At 39.4% G+C, this 16,935-nt stretch overlaps 2 protein-coding genes and 1 non-coding gene across 4 annotated transcripts in view; all 3 read right to left on the bottom strand.

The window, feature by feature from the left end:
- Positions 1-7,183, bottom strand: part of LOC123958602 (KH homology domain-containing protein 4-like) — an 8,793-nt gene extending 1,610 nt beyond the window's left edge. Inside the window, exons 1-13 of the mRNA XM_046032055.1 lie at positions 7,028-7,183; positions 5,551-5,824; positions 5,349-5,468; positions 5,157-5,230; positions 4,517-4,569; positions 4,154-4,359; positions 2,676-2,884; positions 2,285-2,345; positions 1,935-1,992; positions 1,483-1,718; positions 965-1,069; positions 483-568; positions 283-401 (exon numbers count right to left, since the gene is read on the bottom strand). Coding sequence (XP_045888011.1) covers positions 283-401; positions 483-568; positions 965-1,069; positions 1,483-1,718; positions 1,935-1,992; positions 2,285-2,345; positions 2,676-2,884; positions 4,154-4,359; positions 4,517-4,569; positions 5,157-5,230; positions 5,349-5,468; positions 5,551-5,824; positions 7,028-7,056 — 1,630 coding nt within the window. The 5' untranslated portion in view covers positions 7,057-7,183. The remainder of the gene's footprint in view (positions 1-282; positions 402-482; positions 569-964; positions 1,070-1,482; positions 1,719-1,934; positions 1,993-2,284; positions 2,346-2,675; positions 2,885-4,153; positions 4,360-4,516; positions 4,570-5,156; positions 5,231-5,348; positions 5,469-5,550; positions 5,825-7,027) is intronic.
- Positions 2,090-2,213, bottom strand: LOC123959566. The gene has a single exon (XR_006822343.1). It is a non-coding gene; the product is annotated as a small nucleolar RNA SNORA47 (small nucleolar RNA).
- Positions 7,184-9,569: 2,386 nt separating the features above from the next.
- The window catches only part of pde8a (phosphodiesterase 8A), a 46,178-nt gene continuing 38,812 nt past the window's right edge, over positions 9,570-16,935 (bottom strand). For both annotated transcript variants that reach the window (XM_046032348.1, XM_046032349.1), the window contains 6 exons: positions 16,363-16,561; positions 14,502-14,719; positions 13,664-13,796; positions 12,539-12,703; positions 12,278-12,407; positions 9,570-11,644 (listed from right to left, as the gene is read on the bottom strand). In XM_046032348.1, the coding sequence (XP_045888304.1) occupies positions 11,538-11,644; positions 12,278-12,407; positions 12,539-12,703; positions 13,664-13,796; positions 14,502-14,719; positions 16,363-16,561 (952 nt within the window). In that variant the 3' untranslated portion in view covers positions 9,570-11,537. The remainder of the gene's footprint in view (positions 11,645-12,277; positions 12,408-12,538; positions 12,704-13,663; positions 13,797-14,501; positions 14,720-16,362; positions 16,562-16,935) is intronic.

Raw genomic sequence — 16,935 nt, 5'->3', positions numbered from 1 at the left:
AGGGGGGGGGGGGGGGGAGATATCAAATGAAACGGCAGCGGAGCACACACCCATAACAGGCAGGTCCGGGGACACATGTTGAGAGAGAAAACAAGGGAAAGACAAAAAAACATATACAAGAAGAGCGTGTTAGTTTGTTCTACCAGTGAGATTTACACAGGTCTCCACTCCTCCCCCATTCCTCCACGGGGGGAGATGCCATTTCATGCAACAGTCAATTCTACAGGAGAAATATCTGAGTACTCCGACTCTCAGAATATTAGGAAATAAAGAAATGCATACCCATTGATGCAGCACTGATGGGCGGGCAGACTGGATCTTCTGTCCCCGCGTCTCTTGGCCTTTTGCGTGCAACAGGGGCAGGAGCCACAAAGGGAGGTGGTGGTGGAGGCATCAGAATCCTGAAGAAAGAAAAATATCAATATCTGCCCCGGGCAAGATTCATGAAGAACATACAAAGGATAATGGATCTATTTACACACCTTTCTACTACTTTCTCCTCTCCAACACTGGAGAAAGGAAGTTCAGACTCCTGATGAGTAGGACCCTCTGGAGAGCTGCTTGTAGGCTAAACAGAAAAGTACAAAACATATATTTACAAATATAGAGCTACACCTATCTGGTATCTGTCTGATGCAGTCAGTTCTTGACAACTGCAAAATTGTGTGAACCTGCAAAGGCTACATTAACACTGCATGGCTATGTATAACTGCCATTTGTATTAGGGATGGTAATATGACATTTAAAAAACATTTATGTAACTCTAAACTAAACTGGTCTTAAAAATGGATTTTTAAAAAAAGAGCCTCCATGTAGGTTTTTTTTGTTTAACAGTGATTGTCTCTATGTACAGTAAAGACAAACAATTACACTGTCAGCAGGAACTCAAGAACTTCAATCACTTCATGTTAAAACGACCAAACTATTTTTCAGTCACATGTGCAGGTGTTACTTTTCAGCAAACCTGTTCTTCCTTAACCCCCTCCTGGAAATGACGTTTGGGACTTCCGGAGTCAGGGGGGGTGTTTAAAGATCCTTCAGGCTCCACCATCTCCCTGCTGCCAGGATCCTTAAGTAAAGCAAAACCAACACATACACACTGATGCAGCAGCAGGATATAAACAAACAAACAAAAAACCACGTGCCTTGACAACATTATAATATGGATTATTACAGAAACAATGAGCTCAAACCTTTAAACATGAAGTTTTATGAAGCTTGTTGTATGTAGATTTAAACTAGTGCTGAAATGAGTAACTGATCAGTCTATTAGATTATTGACTAACTATTGCCAAACCACTGCTAGATACCATATTTGTTTTTTTTGTGGTTGATCGTATCAAGAAAGACCCTAAGGCTATGGTATTTGCGACAAGCATGTTTCAAGCTATTTTTTGCATTTTACGGTCTAAATCATATCGACAAAAAAAAAAAAAATGCTGAAAGCAATCATTTGTGGCAGCTTTAATCTTTGGTAATTACCTGGACGAGATAGGGATGCGGTTTCCTAGGACACACCGGATACTGAACCATTGCCTGAGAAGATGGAGGGTTTGTCGACATGTTAGAATGACTTGGGGGACCATTTGCATTACTCCAATAACCACCGGCTCCTGGGTACGCTGAATAGCCACCAGCATACCCATTTGCTGGGTAGTTATACCAGGACCCCTGGTTAGAGTAATTGCTATTAGGTGGAAATCCATGTGCTGCGTATGCTGAAATGAAAGTATAGAACGTGGAGTTAATAGCATATATTACATGAGTCAATAACGGTGTTTTGACAACTGTGACCTACTATTTCAACCTATTGTTGAGCCACTAAAGACGTAAAGGGAGGATTAATTACCACAGGAAGAATGCAGTCAGTCAGCTAGTACCTGATATTTGGTCACCCTGTTGGAACAAGTTGCAAGGCGTAAAATTATACTCACGTTGTGTTGAGCCTGTAGCTGTGTACATTGACACCATACGGGCATGTTCAGCTCTCACCTGGAGAACGAGAGAAAATAAAAACTATGTAAAGAGCTAGATAATAATCCAGAAAGGCTGCGCTGACTTATTTTGAACAATTGAGTTGCATTGTGGGTAGGTGCAGAGCACGCAAAACCTATCTCTGGAGATCAGGTGGTTCACACTACCACTTTCACTTTAGGAGGTGGGTATCAGTGAAAAACTATATGCTTTAATAGTTTCACCTTCTTAAACCTCCCATTAGGGTCTCATTTAATTCATTTAAACTACAGAACTTAATTTGTGGTGAGGGACAAGATCATGAACTTACGGTTTCCAGCAGACTCTCAGTGAGTTTCTTCGCTGCCTCCAATCCAGTTGCATTTGGGTGGCTGTTAACACACAAAGCATCATTGTTAAATCAGATGAATAAGACTCAGGACAGAACTAACACAGCAAAACAACAAGGTTGTAGCATTTATATGGCTGTATCAGGCTTTTTTTTACACCAAGCATGTCAAATCAAGTCCTGTAATGGTTACGGGGAAAATGTTTTTTAAGTGGTTAGAAATGTGCCTATCTATTCAACTTTCTAGTTTGTCTGTCAGCTTGAACTGTTGGGCTTGTAGTGCTACCAGCACAACCAAATAAGAAAGTTGAATTACAATACAAAAAGGGAACTTTAAAGTTTGCCAAATGGTGAGCATTCAGAATAAACATACCTGATGTAGACATAAAGAGGCTCAAAAGACTCTCGTTTTGATGCTTGTTCAATGTAGCCAGAATTTTTCCCCCTGAGGAAGACTCGAGCCCCTGTCTCTGTCTGAATGTGACTCAGATACGACCCTCCTGGACCTTCAACCTTTTCGTTGACGTTGAAAGAAGGCAACGCCTGGTCCAGACCCACAAATATTTTTGTGTGCACAAAACTCTGAGGATAAGGAAGAATGCGATTTATTATTATGCCCAGCACATTTAGATTCTTAATTGGACATCTAAAATAAGTTTGACTAGAGGTAAAACAGCTTTGTAAGCAGATGCAGTAACCCAAGGCTTTCCCTGTAGACCAGGGATGTTCTCTCTGCTACTTAATTTGGGAGGTGGGTATCAGCGAAGGCAACATGGTCTTCATTTGCCTCACTTTCTTTACCTCCATTTATAAAATCCTCACTGACACAATGACAAGCCACAGACAATGACTATTCAACACAAAATAACTGAGCTGCATAATGAATTTTATACAATATATAATTCCAATTATCATGTACCGGTGTTACACATCCAGTTAAATTATATTATCTGTGTTTCTACCTCATGTGCCTGGACATACAGTTTGTTAACCATCTTTATAAGCTAAACAATATGTCAAAAACGCATGCATGATGTGTTTTCTATGACAATTTTGTTTTGTGGCAATATGTTAAATAGACTTTAATGATCTATCCATTTCAGGATAAAAACAAAAATTCAGTATGGAAATACCTGCTGACAGTAAGTGATAAATCCCTCTTACAAGGTGCAGTGCATAAATAATAGGGCTGAACGATTTAGGAAAATAATCTTATTGCAATTTTTTGGATCCCAGCAAGCAAACAATAAAAAAACTCAGTTTGAGGTTTTACAAAAGATGGCCAAAATAGAAACGAAAAAAGTGAAGCCTCTCATGTCAAACAGACAAGCTTAGTAATTCTCCGACAACCCCGGGGGCCCCCCCCCCCCCCCTTCCGGACTGGTGAGTTTGATTTGAAACGCCGTCACAGATAATCCCTGTGCCGATCGCCACAATACGCTAACCATACTACACGTGTCTTTCTGTTGTGCATTTTCCCTGTCCGCCAAAGTGGCAGATAGACTGACAATTTCACCCGCCACCAATTTATTTGCAGGTGATAATTTCATTCCCCCTTTTGACACCAAAGTTTGTGCAGTGTCAGATTCTGTCAAGCTTGAGGTCATTGTATAACAAGTCATGGTACAGCCTAGCGTGCAAAGGTCACGCTTCCTTTCCTCTTGTGTTTTATGTGACCACAGTGTAATCACAACCTTAGCGATTAGAAAATCATTTTATCATATCGCAATATTAGCACAAATGCAATTAATTGTTCAGCCCTAATAAATACTTAAATGAAATCGTAACGTTTTAGTAATGAATCCCATGGAAGGGATGTAGTGGGTGAACCTCAACATAGATGATGCCTACCCCTGAATGAGGAGCAGCAGGCCGATGTCCCTGGCCTGGCACAGAGTTGGTGTTAGGCATCCGTGGCACAGGTGTGGGAATGACGGGACGAGGAGGCTGAGGGTAGAGTGTGAGTGGAGGCATTACAGGCACCTGCTGTCCTCCTGATGCTGCTGAGGCCTTCAGCACGTTCTCAGAAATGATCTCCTTTATCCTAATCACAGCCTCTGATGTTTCACAAAAGTCAACAATGTTTGGACATCAGCCACATACAATCAGACGCCACACAGAACAGAGTTACAACATTTGTGAATTACACTAGATGAATACAATGTGAGACTCATTGTACTCACATTTTGAGCAGTTAAAAAAAGTGCTACTTACTATTGACCTGATCTTGGTTCTTTCCCTGGACATGCAAATACAAAGGTCTTTGTCTGAAAGAAAGCAATTAAGAAATGTTATTGACAGCACAGAATGCGTAAACTCTTCCAAACATCCCCCATTATCATTGTAACAATTCATTTTAAATGGTTGATTGAATTGTGATTTAATTTTAATTAGATTGACATTGCACACCTGGTAGATATATTTAGATTTTTTGGCAAGCAATAAGTAAGCAATGAGATCACTATTTATCACTGCAATTGCAAAGATGTGTAGGACAGAGATTATTGTATAGCCTGCAACAACTAGTCAAATCTAAATAAATAAATCACTGAAATAAATAAATACCATAAACCTAGGTCTACCACTTGACATAAAGTTATCTTTTAAGAATGTGAAACTTTAATATATGGAATATTCAACAAGATCATGTTTTAATTAGGGATGTCCCAAGCCGATACCAAGGATAGGTGTGCCAAATATTCATAGCCAAAAAGCAAATTTTTCAATGTGTCAGATACATATTTAATCAACATTTAGGTAAATATAAGGATCGGTTAGTACTACAAATACAGAGTACTCAGACTAGAATTGGGTCAAAAGACTTGATTGGAACATCCCTAGTTTTGGTACATACCCTGTTTTTCCCTTGTCAGCTTCAGACATGTAATGACCTTTTGTTGAGACGACTGCTCCACTAAACTGTCGGATCTGAAAAAGGTATCGGAAGTTTGATTAAGATACAAGGGATTTTAGAGAATGTATATTTAAAAGCTGTTAAATTTTCTTAACTAGTGTGGTGTGACAAACACTGCCACTTTCCACTTACCTCCTCCTGTGTCTTGCCTTTAGTAAGAATGTCCCTGCTATTTAGCGGTACATCATTTATGTCGACCTCTGTGACCACCATCTCTTCTGTAGTGGTTGGCACAGGCACACTTTGGGGGCTCTAAAAAGACAAGGAAAAGCATGAGCTCTCTAATTACAAGACATATATAATTATTTGCTACAGCTTTTTAAATTATGTGCACCTTTGCAAGTAATGGCGGCGGAGTCAACAGCTTTCCTTTTGCCATTAACATGGCATTTATTTTAGCAGCCATGGCGGCAGCCATTTCAACTCCTCCCTGAGGTGTTGGCTTTTCTCCCGTTTGTGGTGGCTGCGAAACTGTATTGTTTGAAGTAGCAGTGTTGACGACTCCCGATAAAGAGATAGGGTGGGCTGCATTTTCACTACTCCTTTGCTGCCTTACATCTACACTCTGTTTAGGTTGAGCTGGCTGATCCCATCGGCTGCTTAGGCACCTTGGAATAAAAAAAGAACAAAATATTTAATAGCATAATTTGCTTTTACCATACCATTTTAACAGGAAAAAGTCTATCAAGTACTAAGTTGACAGAAAATTGACATGCCATTTTAATCTTTAAGATGATCTGAACCTTAAACAGACCTGCCAACACGTTTATCCTGGGTTTCTCCCATATTTCAAGGCCATCTCCTGGCGCCCTCCCATTTTGTTGTTTCTTCAGAGAAACTGGCATACTTTGAATGGCCCTCTAACTTTATTACAAATAATCGTCCCCTACAGATGCAAGTTTTGGATATTTGTTTTGACATCTCCCAAGTTGTCAGAACGTCTATGAAATAATCTACACACACATGCCACTCACTTACGTTACAATTTCAACCCATCTCTCATTGGAACCAACAACCTGATCCGTGTGCTGCCCCTCCACCAAACCTAAATGTTGGCAGGTATGATCTAAGTTAAGTGATGAGACATAAATAAAACAAATTGTAAACTTCAGTGCCTTTGACTTAATACTTTTAATGGCAATACTTATGACATAAATACTTGTACATGTTGAGCAAAACATCCTTGTTCAATATTTCAAACGACATTGATAGCGCTAGTATAGCAGTTTATTGATGCCAATAGTAAAGTTATAACGTTACTACGTAAAAGATACACATTACAGGTAACTACATATCGAAAGTTCTTTCGTCGAAAACTCCTTGTCTTTTTGATGAAAGCTGTCAACACTGCATTTTTTGCCGCGGTTGGTTAACAGTTTATTGTCAGCTAAACTAACAACAGCAACATTTAGCTATCGTTAACTGCCACTGAAGCTAACGTTAGCTAACTTAGCAAGTTACAATCCTGTTTATAGACGTTTGTATTACCAACATATCTATTCTAAGACTAGGAAGAATGTGGTGTTCTAGTATTATGATAACAAACAATCACGGCCGCCGACAGGTGTTTGCTTTTAAGCGCACAAATTATAACCCACAAGCTAACATTTATTAGCAGGCCACGAACATGTATGCTAGGTGGTTGTGAAGCTAACCTCCATGGTTTCTTCCAGTTGAGAATCACCATAGCTAGCGTTAGCTTAGCTGGCTAGCTTGCTGTTCGGCGCTAATATGCAGTGTCGTGTTAGCTCGTATAATGTTTCTCAAATTATCAATTGTATTCACAACAAATTAACTACACGAAAACTTACGGTGTTTGTCCAGTCATTCCCGAAGACATAGCACCACTCCACAAAATCTGCAGTAAAATTAAGAGTTTATAGTTGACGCTGAACGACGGTAGCCATTGGGTCTTCTCCTCTCTGGTGCCGGCGATTTCCTGTGACGACTTGTCGCAAAGTCTGACCCGGCAGAAGTTGCGCTGTTTTCATGTTACGTAACCAAACATTTAATCCTATAAAACCATTCTGTATATAAAAAGTATAAAACCCCACTGTCTGGGGTTTCTTTTACACACTTTAACCATGGGTGTATGGTTTAACCAGTCTATGACTTTAACAGGTAACTTATCATCTTTATAATTGTACATCATTACAAATCAAAGGTCAAGCGATTTAAATATATGATTAAGTGTACAAAATGTAAAAAGTTAAAGCTAGTATAACTACCCAATGAGGGTTAAAATTAAGGGCACATGGGCTTGGTTGAAGATTATACTGCTATTTCATTACACTTTTGTTAATACTGTATTCTACTGTGTGTATATATATATATATATATATATATATATATATATATATATATATATATATATATATATACACACACACACACACACACACACATTCAGTATTATCATTTGTTATTATATTTTTTGATTTTTATACTTTCTTATATTCATTTAACAATTTCAACTATTATTTCTATTCCTTTTAAGCCATGCGAGTAAAAAGTTTCCCTTTGGGGATCAATAAATTATTCTGATTCATACTCTGGTACTCTAAGACGTTTCGTCCCCATCCAAGAGACTTCTTCAATACTGACTGACTGGTTGAGAAACTTAACCTCTGTGGGGTCGTTGTCAAGATGATTGATACCACTTCGGATGTTGTAACAACAGTCGTTACGGTCGTTACAAAATCCAGGAACCAGTGGTATAGATCATCTTGACAATAACCCCACAGAAGCTAAATAGCTGAGTTTCTCAACCAGTCAGTCAGAAGGGATTAAATGCCTTTAAGTATCTTCACATCCAGTTGCCCTTTATTTTAACCTATGACCTGGATGACGGAGAACCTTTACAGACAATATGACTGTAACTTAAGGCAGAGTTCAGACACACATTTAGCACTGCATGCAACATCCAATCAACAGTTTGTTAGGACAGGCAGTATGGCATGAAGTGTAACAAGAAATGCATTAAAAAATACATTATTTATTGTGTTTAGCGAACATGGACCTCTAGCAGTGTAACTAGTTGCCAGGGACAAAGGCAGAAGTTGAATGGTATCGTCTTTAGCAACACAAAACCTTAAAAAAATAAATAAATAAATAAAGTTACTTTAGTTGTCACATACACATTGCAAATTCATCCTCTGCATTTAACCCATCCTTGAAGGGAGCAGTGGGCAGCCATTGCACTGCACCCAGGGACCAACTCCAGATTGCCGTGCAGAGCCAGGTCAAACGGCACTGACTGGAGAATCTACCTAACATGTTTTTGATGGTGGGGAAACCGAAGCACCCTGAGAAAACCCACGCAGATACGGGGAGAACATGCAAACTCCACACAGAAAGGCCGGGACGACTGGGGTTCAAACCCAGGACCTTCTTGCTGTGAGGCCACAGTGCTATCCCCCACCGTACTGCCTTGAAGGAAGGAGGTTGCTGTGACTAGAATAGTCAACAAAGGGATTTAGGCAAGGGAGACCATTTTTTACTTTCCATTTCCTACCAACAACCAACACTGTCTTTTTTCAACCATAATAACAATCTTTTTCTAACTGTAACCAGTAATTGTTTAAGCCATACCATAATCTTTCCCTAACCCAAGTTGTTTTTTGTGCCTAAACCTATATCTCAAAGGCAGAATGTGTAACTTCAAAAATAAGAAATAAGACATTTTACAAATTAAAAGTTGACTTCATAAACAATAAAACAATTCAATACCCTCAGAGGGTTTTGCTGCTACAGCCTTATTTGGTCTGGTGTGACCAGTTAGGGTGGCTAATGTTAGTTAATGTTAGAATATACTTTATTGTCATTGCACAAGTATATGGACAACGAAATTTGCTGTACTGTTCCTGAATAAAAAAAGAAAACTTTAGGTAAATATCGCTGTATAACACACTTTTTTGACTGTAAGACTCTTTTCCAGGTATGCTACTGTTCATGTTGAACTTCCAGTGACCAGTATGAGGGAGTGTGAGCGAAAACACCAAATTTAACACACCTGCTCCCCATTCACAACTGAGACCGTGTAACACTAACAAGTCACATGACACCGGGGAGGGAAAAAGGATAATTGGGCTCAATGTGGACATTTTCATTTTGGGGTGTACTCACTTTTTTGCCAGTGGTTTAGACATTAATGGCTGTGTGATGTGTTATTTTGAGGGGACTGCAAATTTACAGTTATACAAGCTGCAAACTCACTTCTTTATATTGTAGTGTGTCATTTCTTCAGTGTTGTCAGGTGAAAAGATGCAATGAAATATTTACAAAAATGTGAGGGGTGTTCGTGAGATACTATAAGAGGACAGACATTATTTCATTGCAGGAAATAGACAAAACTTATAATTGACATTATTTTATTTTTCATTGAATAGATTCTAATTTTTTTCCCGTGCCTTCAGACCAAGATGTGAATCAGAAGGAACAAACAAATCCCCTGATTGAGTGTTCAATTCTGTCATAAGAGAGAAACAAAGATAACCGTGGTCAATACATCTATTAACCATCATTTGCTTAGCTGTTATGGCATTTATATACTGTTTAAAGAAGAAATATTCTTAATAGCAACAATCTTTAACATATATTAGTATCCTAATCTGAAACCAGCCTCGAACGAAAAGCTGTTCCCTGGGTCTGTGCATAAGGATGTTGGACAAGTGGCCAAAATAGAATGATGCTTGATCAAAAATCAATGCAAGCTGGCCTCTAGGAGACTGCTTAAAGACAGTGATAGACAACTCTGCGATCCACATCCTTCTTAACCATTTAGTTCTCTGTATACATGCTCTGTGTGACCATCCAATTCACAGGTATTCAGATAGCTATAATGGTTGATCTCATTTGCTGCAAATCCAGTGTAAAATTCATTGTCTATAAAAATATTGAGATTTACTTGAACATAACCTTCTGACTATGTTATAATAAAAACTCCAGATGTCCGTTGCAGTTGCACAGTGGGATGTACTGTATAAATATTGTATAAAATAAGGCAGTCTTTTTCAGTAGGATAAACCAGATACAAAAATTTCTGGGCAAAAAATTTTCAAGTCCAAAATGTTTTCACATATTTCTGCTGTTGTCAAATGTCAAGCGGTTTACAGCATTAAACCAAGAGTAAGGGATTGTTGCAACAATGAATGCACCCACGCACCCACACCTACAACCCAAACACACCCACACATACACACACACATAAACTCCTGATGATCAACAATAACAGCTTATTCTACAATGCAACATCCCATCCCTGGACAAATCACTGAGACGTAGACATTTCTAATATTGTTTACAGTGCAATACAAAAGTGTTCATTCAAACTGGTACTGTACTTTTGATAAGAAAATAAAAATGTTTAATATGGTAATGCTTCATATGAATAATAATTTTCAATTTTTGAGAGTTATAGTAGTATTTGTCTTCATCAGCTTTGGCTTTTCGCTCCGTTTTTGAAATTCATTTTGTTCTTATTTATTAACTAATTAATTTATGAATTTTAATATAGAAAATATGGAACATCTAAGAAAAATTAACATACCAAATCATCTGTAATTAGTTACCTATGATCATGATGTTGAGGTGTTCATCTCTCAGCAGCGGCCTAAAGTAAAGACCCACTCCCTGATCCAAAAAGAAAGCATACCCTCCCACATGTCTGTTATGTGTCACATGTCAGCTTGGATGTGTTTCTATATGACACATGAATATATTGCCAGTAACAAACCAAAAAAAGCAGTGGAGTGTTCTTTCATGGTGTGGCCTCCAGGGGCAGAGGGATCTGTCTCGCCTTGCTGCAAGCACAGGTATGGAGGTCAAAGGTGATTGTATGGACTGACAGTGATTGGACACCTTTATATCCAGACCACACTTCACTCCTCCAGTGTTGCTCGCTTATTCAGTAAACAAGCAGTTTTTGCTCAAACAGCAACTTCGCAGGCAGACAAGAGAGCCCATGTGGTAATTACAGGACGTATGTTTTGCCAGGAGACCTGTAAGGACTCTCTTTTAGTCATGTCACTTGACCAGCTACGCTGCGAATGCCTGAGAGGCACGAGAAGTTCATAAGGATGCTTTGTGTTTGTCACAGTTCTCGTCTGACAGGGTTGTAAAGCCAGCAATGTCACTGCTGCAACTGCCTGTCAGGAAGTCCTTGTGTGGTTTCTGTATGGATGGACATGTGGACGCTCGACGTGCTACAGAAGCAGGAGAGTGAAGGCGAGGAGGCCCTTTGGCTGGCAGAGAGAGACGCTCCAGCACAAGAGAGGAGGGCTGCCCCGGAGTACAGAGTCCCAGGGCAAGACACTGCAGCACCTACTCTGGAGGCGGTCGCAGGCTGTGCAGCTTCCTCTCATCCAGACCTTTCCAGTACTTGAAGTTGTTGTCCAAGTGCTGCATAAGATTGGGGAGGTCTGCAAAAGCTAGAGATGAGAAAAGAAGTTGAAGTTTCAGATTTAATATTTTGTTTTTAAGGACACTCTGATGTGTTTTTTTAAATTAACACCACTATCTAATTATTACATTTATGTAAAAAAGTAGGAATGCACCAATCCAACTCTTTCCCCCCCAGTACCGATTCTTATACCTCAGCTTAGGATATCTGCAGATGCAGAGTACTGATTCCCAGTACCGATTAGATACTGTCACTGGATTCATTTTTATGTGAGGTAACACCAGGTCAGGAACTGCTGTGGTTGCAACTGAGTTGGGGGCCCACCATGACTTAATGGATGTAACTGAGAGTGGAAAAACTGAATTTTATAAATGGCATTGACAAAAATACTGTATCTTATGTGGCTTGGTGACATCCCAGTCGATACCAGATCAGCATGGCAAGGTCAGTATCTGCACTGATACTGATCTGGTGTATTGAATCGGTGCATCTCTAAGACAAATTTATAAAAGTGTGCATTTAAAGATGATCATACAGTTGCTCATTTGACAGCGAAACGTCAACATTATAAACCAAGCATTCTACATGCCAGTTATAATTTCGAATTTACCATATAGCAGTGTATGTAGTCTAGTGTTTGCGTCATGGTGTGCAGTCTTACCATCCCATGCATCAAACATGTCCGTAATGAAGTAGTCTATAAAGGAAATCTGGGACTTTGGGATGCTACACGTGTTTCTGTCAAACACAGGCATAACCACTGGTAGACCTTGTCTCTTCTCCTCATCCGTCTGTACCAGAGATGACAGCACAAGTGACCATCAGGCACAATAAATACATAGATTACAAAAATAACACAGTACAGCTGCTGGATCCATCTCTCCACACCATCAATACCATGTTCTTTTTTTTCCCCCATTACCTGTGCAAAATACTCCTCTGAGATGCGTCCGGCCCATTCTATACAGAGCTCCAGTGGCCTGCATGGATTGGAGATGTCTGCACACTTAATCAGCATCCGCTTGACAAGGATGCGATTCTCGGGGGATGTCAGAATGCTTTTGACAGATTCCTCATCACCACTTCCCTTAAAAAAAAAAAAACAAAAAACAAAAAACAAAAAAAACGAAGAAGACTATTAACACAAAGACAACACTTAAGTTCTACTTATTACTTATTAGTGGCAATAGAGAGCTCCTTATAGTATACACACAGCAGCTGAACAACTTTAAAAATAACTGACAGTGTCTGTACATAAAGCAAACTGGAAAGATAAATACTGGCAGCTGATAAAAATTTTAGTTTTCTTTATGGAGAAGGGGAGCCTGTATTCAGTTCGTATTCATTCTGAACTCTTGCAACACTTACATGTAAAAGAAGATGGCATGGTTCATGCGGTCACATGATCTGCAGCCTACTATATGTTTCTAGATTGAATTCCCCATTTATGTTCAGCAGAAGTACAGAAGGTCTATTTTGCCAAGCCAAGATGAGTCTCTTGAGGTCTATTTTATTTAGACCTTCAAGTCTAAACTGAATGAAAGTATATGTGTTTTTATTTGTGAATTTCAGCATATACTCTGTTATAATTTCTAGCAAACAAATGTTTAATCTGAAAGTGACTATATAATAAATATTATAACTGAGGAGAAAATCTGCATCAAAAACTTTTTTCACATCATTCCTGCCTTTAAAGGGCAAGACAACTTTTAAATGTCTGTGTTGAGCATTCCCCACAAAGATGAGAAAGATCGTACCAAGTTGTAAAATTCTCTCCCTACAAAGATGTCCCAGGCAACAACAGGCCCCAAGTCCCCTGAACCGGTATCATCATCTCTCAAGCTCTTAAACTATTGTTGCTCGCATATTGTCGGACTGAGTATGATTCTGTGACAGTTTGTGACAGAATGAGATGAAAGTAGTTGTGTTTCTCTAGTGTCTGAATGGTGCAGTCTCTCCTTCCTGCTTTGAAATGAATGCTAAAATTAGAACTACTATTTCTACACAGGTATGAAATGTTGCAGCATGATTTCATCGTTAATCTCACCCCATTCTCCTCCAGAGCAGCCAGTGGCTTGTTGATACTGTTGACAAATTTGTTGACATGTTCAAAGTGTTTTGTCATCTCAGTTGCGAGCACCATGTCAATGATAGCCTGTCGTAGTGTTCGATATTCATTCCTAGACAGATAGAGATGGACGGAAATCAGATGGGTAAAGGAGGGGAAGGCAGGGAGAGCAGAAAAAGAGAAATAGAGGGAGTGAGATGACAGTGTGGTAAACAGCATGAAAACCCGTGTGAACGGTTTCCCACTTCTGATTGCAGGGACAGTGGGGATGAATGGATGCTTTGTTCACCTTCCCCCTCTGAGGGGACCAGCACATATGAGCTATTCTGCTTTGGGACTCAAATCACATTACAACCCCACCGCTGTCAGCGTGCGCACACACACACACACACACACACACACACACACAGTATTGCTTTTATATTTAGACTTAGCTTATCCCATATGAGACTTCAGGTGATGTCTGTAGCACAAACAATTTCTTATAAGAATTTCAAAACAGAAAATATGAATTTTCTCAATCTTACACATTGATAGATGCAGCTATTCTGTATATTACCGAATGTTTGGTTCCTAGTGTAATCGCACAAAAGTCAGCAAATTCACCTAATTTGTAATAAATTAAAGGAATACTTCAGCAGAAAATGATAACATAATAATTATATTCTCAACGTCATGACAGTAAAAACTGTTGGTGTACCTCTTTTGGAGATGCTGAGGTAAATATTGGTCTTTTGAGCACACAAAGCACTCATTTTATATACAGTTGGATTAGAATATTAGCGGTGACCTATTCCTTGTGTAGTGATTCTTCTACCTTTCAATGTTTTTGAAGATGTTGCACTTATCATCTCTTGTGGTGATCTGGAAAGCCAGTGCTGCATGGTGGCTCTCTAGCACAGCTGTGTCATTGTAGAGGATGGCCAGCTCGCTTCCAGCATTGCACAGGAAGCTGTTGGTGCGGCCTGGGTGGTCCACATCGTGCACAGTAGCAGCAATCAGAGCAGCCACCTCATCAATGGGATCCAAACTTTGCTGTGGAAATATGAAGCCAGAGAAATTGTTGGGCATTAAAGGGAAAATCTGGTATATTACCATCTTGGTCTTACTTTTATCAGAGGGGAAGTTTGGCAGTTCTTAATGATAAACTAGGCCAAAAGCTGGCACAGTATAACCTTCTTCTACATTCACTAGACATGTCGCATGCCACTATCGACACAACTGTGCCGGGAATCCAGTTTAGCCTGTAATCTGATCCAAAAAGTAGCTCTACATTATGAAAGACAGTAGTGATTTATTAACAGGATAAGAAGATTTACTTTTCACTTTAATTTAGCTGCATTTACAAGGCATCCTAAGCTTTTCCAAGATACCAAACACATGCAAATGACTGATAGTAAAATATGTGTAGTTCTAATGTCACCCAATATACTTTATGTCCGCATAATACAGCTACAATGAAGAGCTAGTTTCAAGGGAATTTCAGTTTTTCATCACATGTCACAGGACTAAAAAGTAACTAAAAAGTTACAAAGAAAAAAATAAAGATATACCGTATTAAAGTATTAGTAGTAAATTAATTTGCAGCATAACAGATCTGCGAACCTGTCTCTCGAGTTCCAGGGATTCATTAATGTTGTGTGATGTAACTTCACAGTTCACTTGCTAAGCCAATGAAAGATCACTCAGCTGAGATCAGAAATAGACACTGTGGTAATCAGCTTGCCCTAAACCAGTTACTGAGCCACTGACACACTTTGGCACAACCATGACTGTCTTGGTTAATGTAGGCACAGATAGAACAAATGACACTCCAGACTAGGCAGAGAGCTGTGCTCGATAATAGAAAAAGGTACAAAAGGTGTTTGGGCCCACAACCAAAGCAGTGGAGAAGACTTGTAAACATGCTAATGCTTATAGTCAATGAAGTATACAATCATGTCAAGAAACATCAAGTTTCACATCTACTCATGAACTACCAGTGCTGCACATGGGAGAAGTTTGTCTTCAGGCCTTTCTGGCGGAAAGGCTTTTGGCTTTTCTTTTTTCCAATACCTAACCATCCTAAGTTTTGGTGCCTAAATCTAACCAAGTCGTACGGCTTTCTGGCAGATATCCCCAAGGGCAAACTCGCATTTGCACCAGTGCTGTCCCCTTGTTTTTCCTCTCAAATCCAGTTGAAATTAAAAGTATTTGGAAAACCTTCCTTTTTTTCTATGTAGCATTGACTTTGACATAACAGTTGTTAACACTGCTCCATGGGCATTAATAATGAGTAATGCTGCAACTAACCATTATTTTCATCAGTTAATTAACTAACTAATTAACTAACTAACTAACTAACTAACTAACTAACTAACTAGTTGGTTTTTGAAACATGAAAAAATAGTAAAAATGAGACAATCACAATATCCCAGAAACCTAGTGTGCCATCTTCAAAATTCTTGTCAATAAATGCACACATTTGAAAAGCTGGACCCAGTATATTTTTGGCATTTTTTTTGTAAAATGACTTTATCATCAAACTGTTTGTCGATTATTTTCTTTAATTTGGCTAATTGACAGACCACAACTTTAGCTTACGCTATGGATCAGTAGCAACATTCTGAAAGTTTGGCATGTATTTTTTTTAAACTTTATACTTTATTAGCAGTTATTATTATTATTTGTTAATTTACCTTGACTCTCTCCTTGCAGAGAAAATATGCCGTTGCGTGAAGGACATCAGCGGCATGAGAGGAGTTGTGGTAGGAGTTACTGGAGTGGTAGTTAGCTTCAATCACTTGCAGCCAGGAGCGTAAAGTGGCCTCAGTGCAGTTTAGGAACTCGCAGACCCCAAAGCGGGAGAAGATCTTCAGGCCCAAGTAGGTTAAAGGCCTGTGGGAGGATTCAGCATGATAGTTTAACAAAGACTCTCGTCCCAAGCTCTCCCTCCACACTAAAAACAGCTGCAATACCTCTATTCAATTCAGTTTCAATTCAATTTTATTTATATAGCGCCAAATCACAACAACAGTTATCTCACAGCGCTTTTCATAAAAGAGCAGGTCTAGACTGTACTCGATGATGTTATTTACAAAAGCAAGCACTAGGCGACAGAGGCAAGGAAAAACTTCCTTTTAAGAGGCAGAAACCTCGATCAGAACCATGAGTCAGGGTGGGCAGCCATCTGCCTCGACCGGTTGGGGGTGAGGGGGGGTGAAGGGGGGAGGGGGTGAGGGGGGGGGGTGGAGAGGAGAGGGGGGGGGGGA

Source organism: Micropterus dolomieu, linkage group LG20, assembly GCF_021292245.1.
Source record: "Micropterus dolomieu isolate WLL.071019.BEF.003 ecotype Adirondacks linkage group LG20, ASM2129224v1, whole genome shotgun sequence".
Classification (NCBI taxonomy): Eukaryota; Metazoa; Chordata; class Actinopteri; order Centrarchiformes; family Centrarchidae; genus Micropterus; species Micropterus dolomieu.
This window is presented reverse-complemented; position numbering and strand designations above follow the sequence as displayed.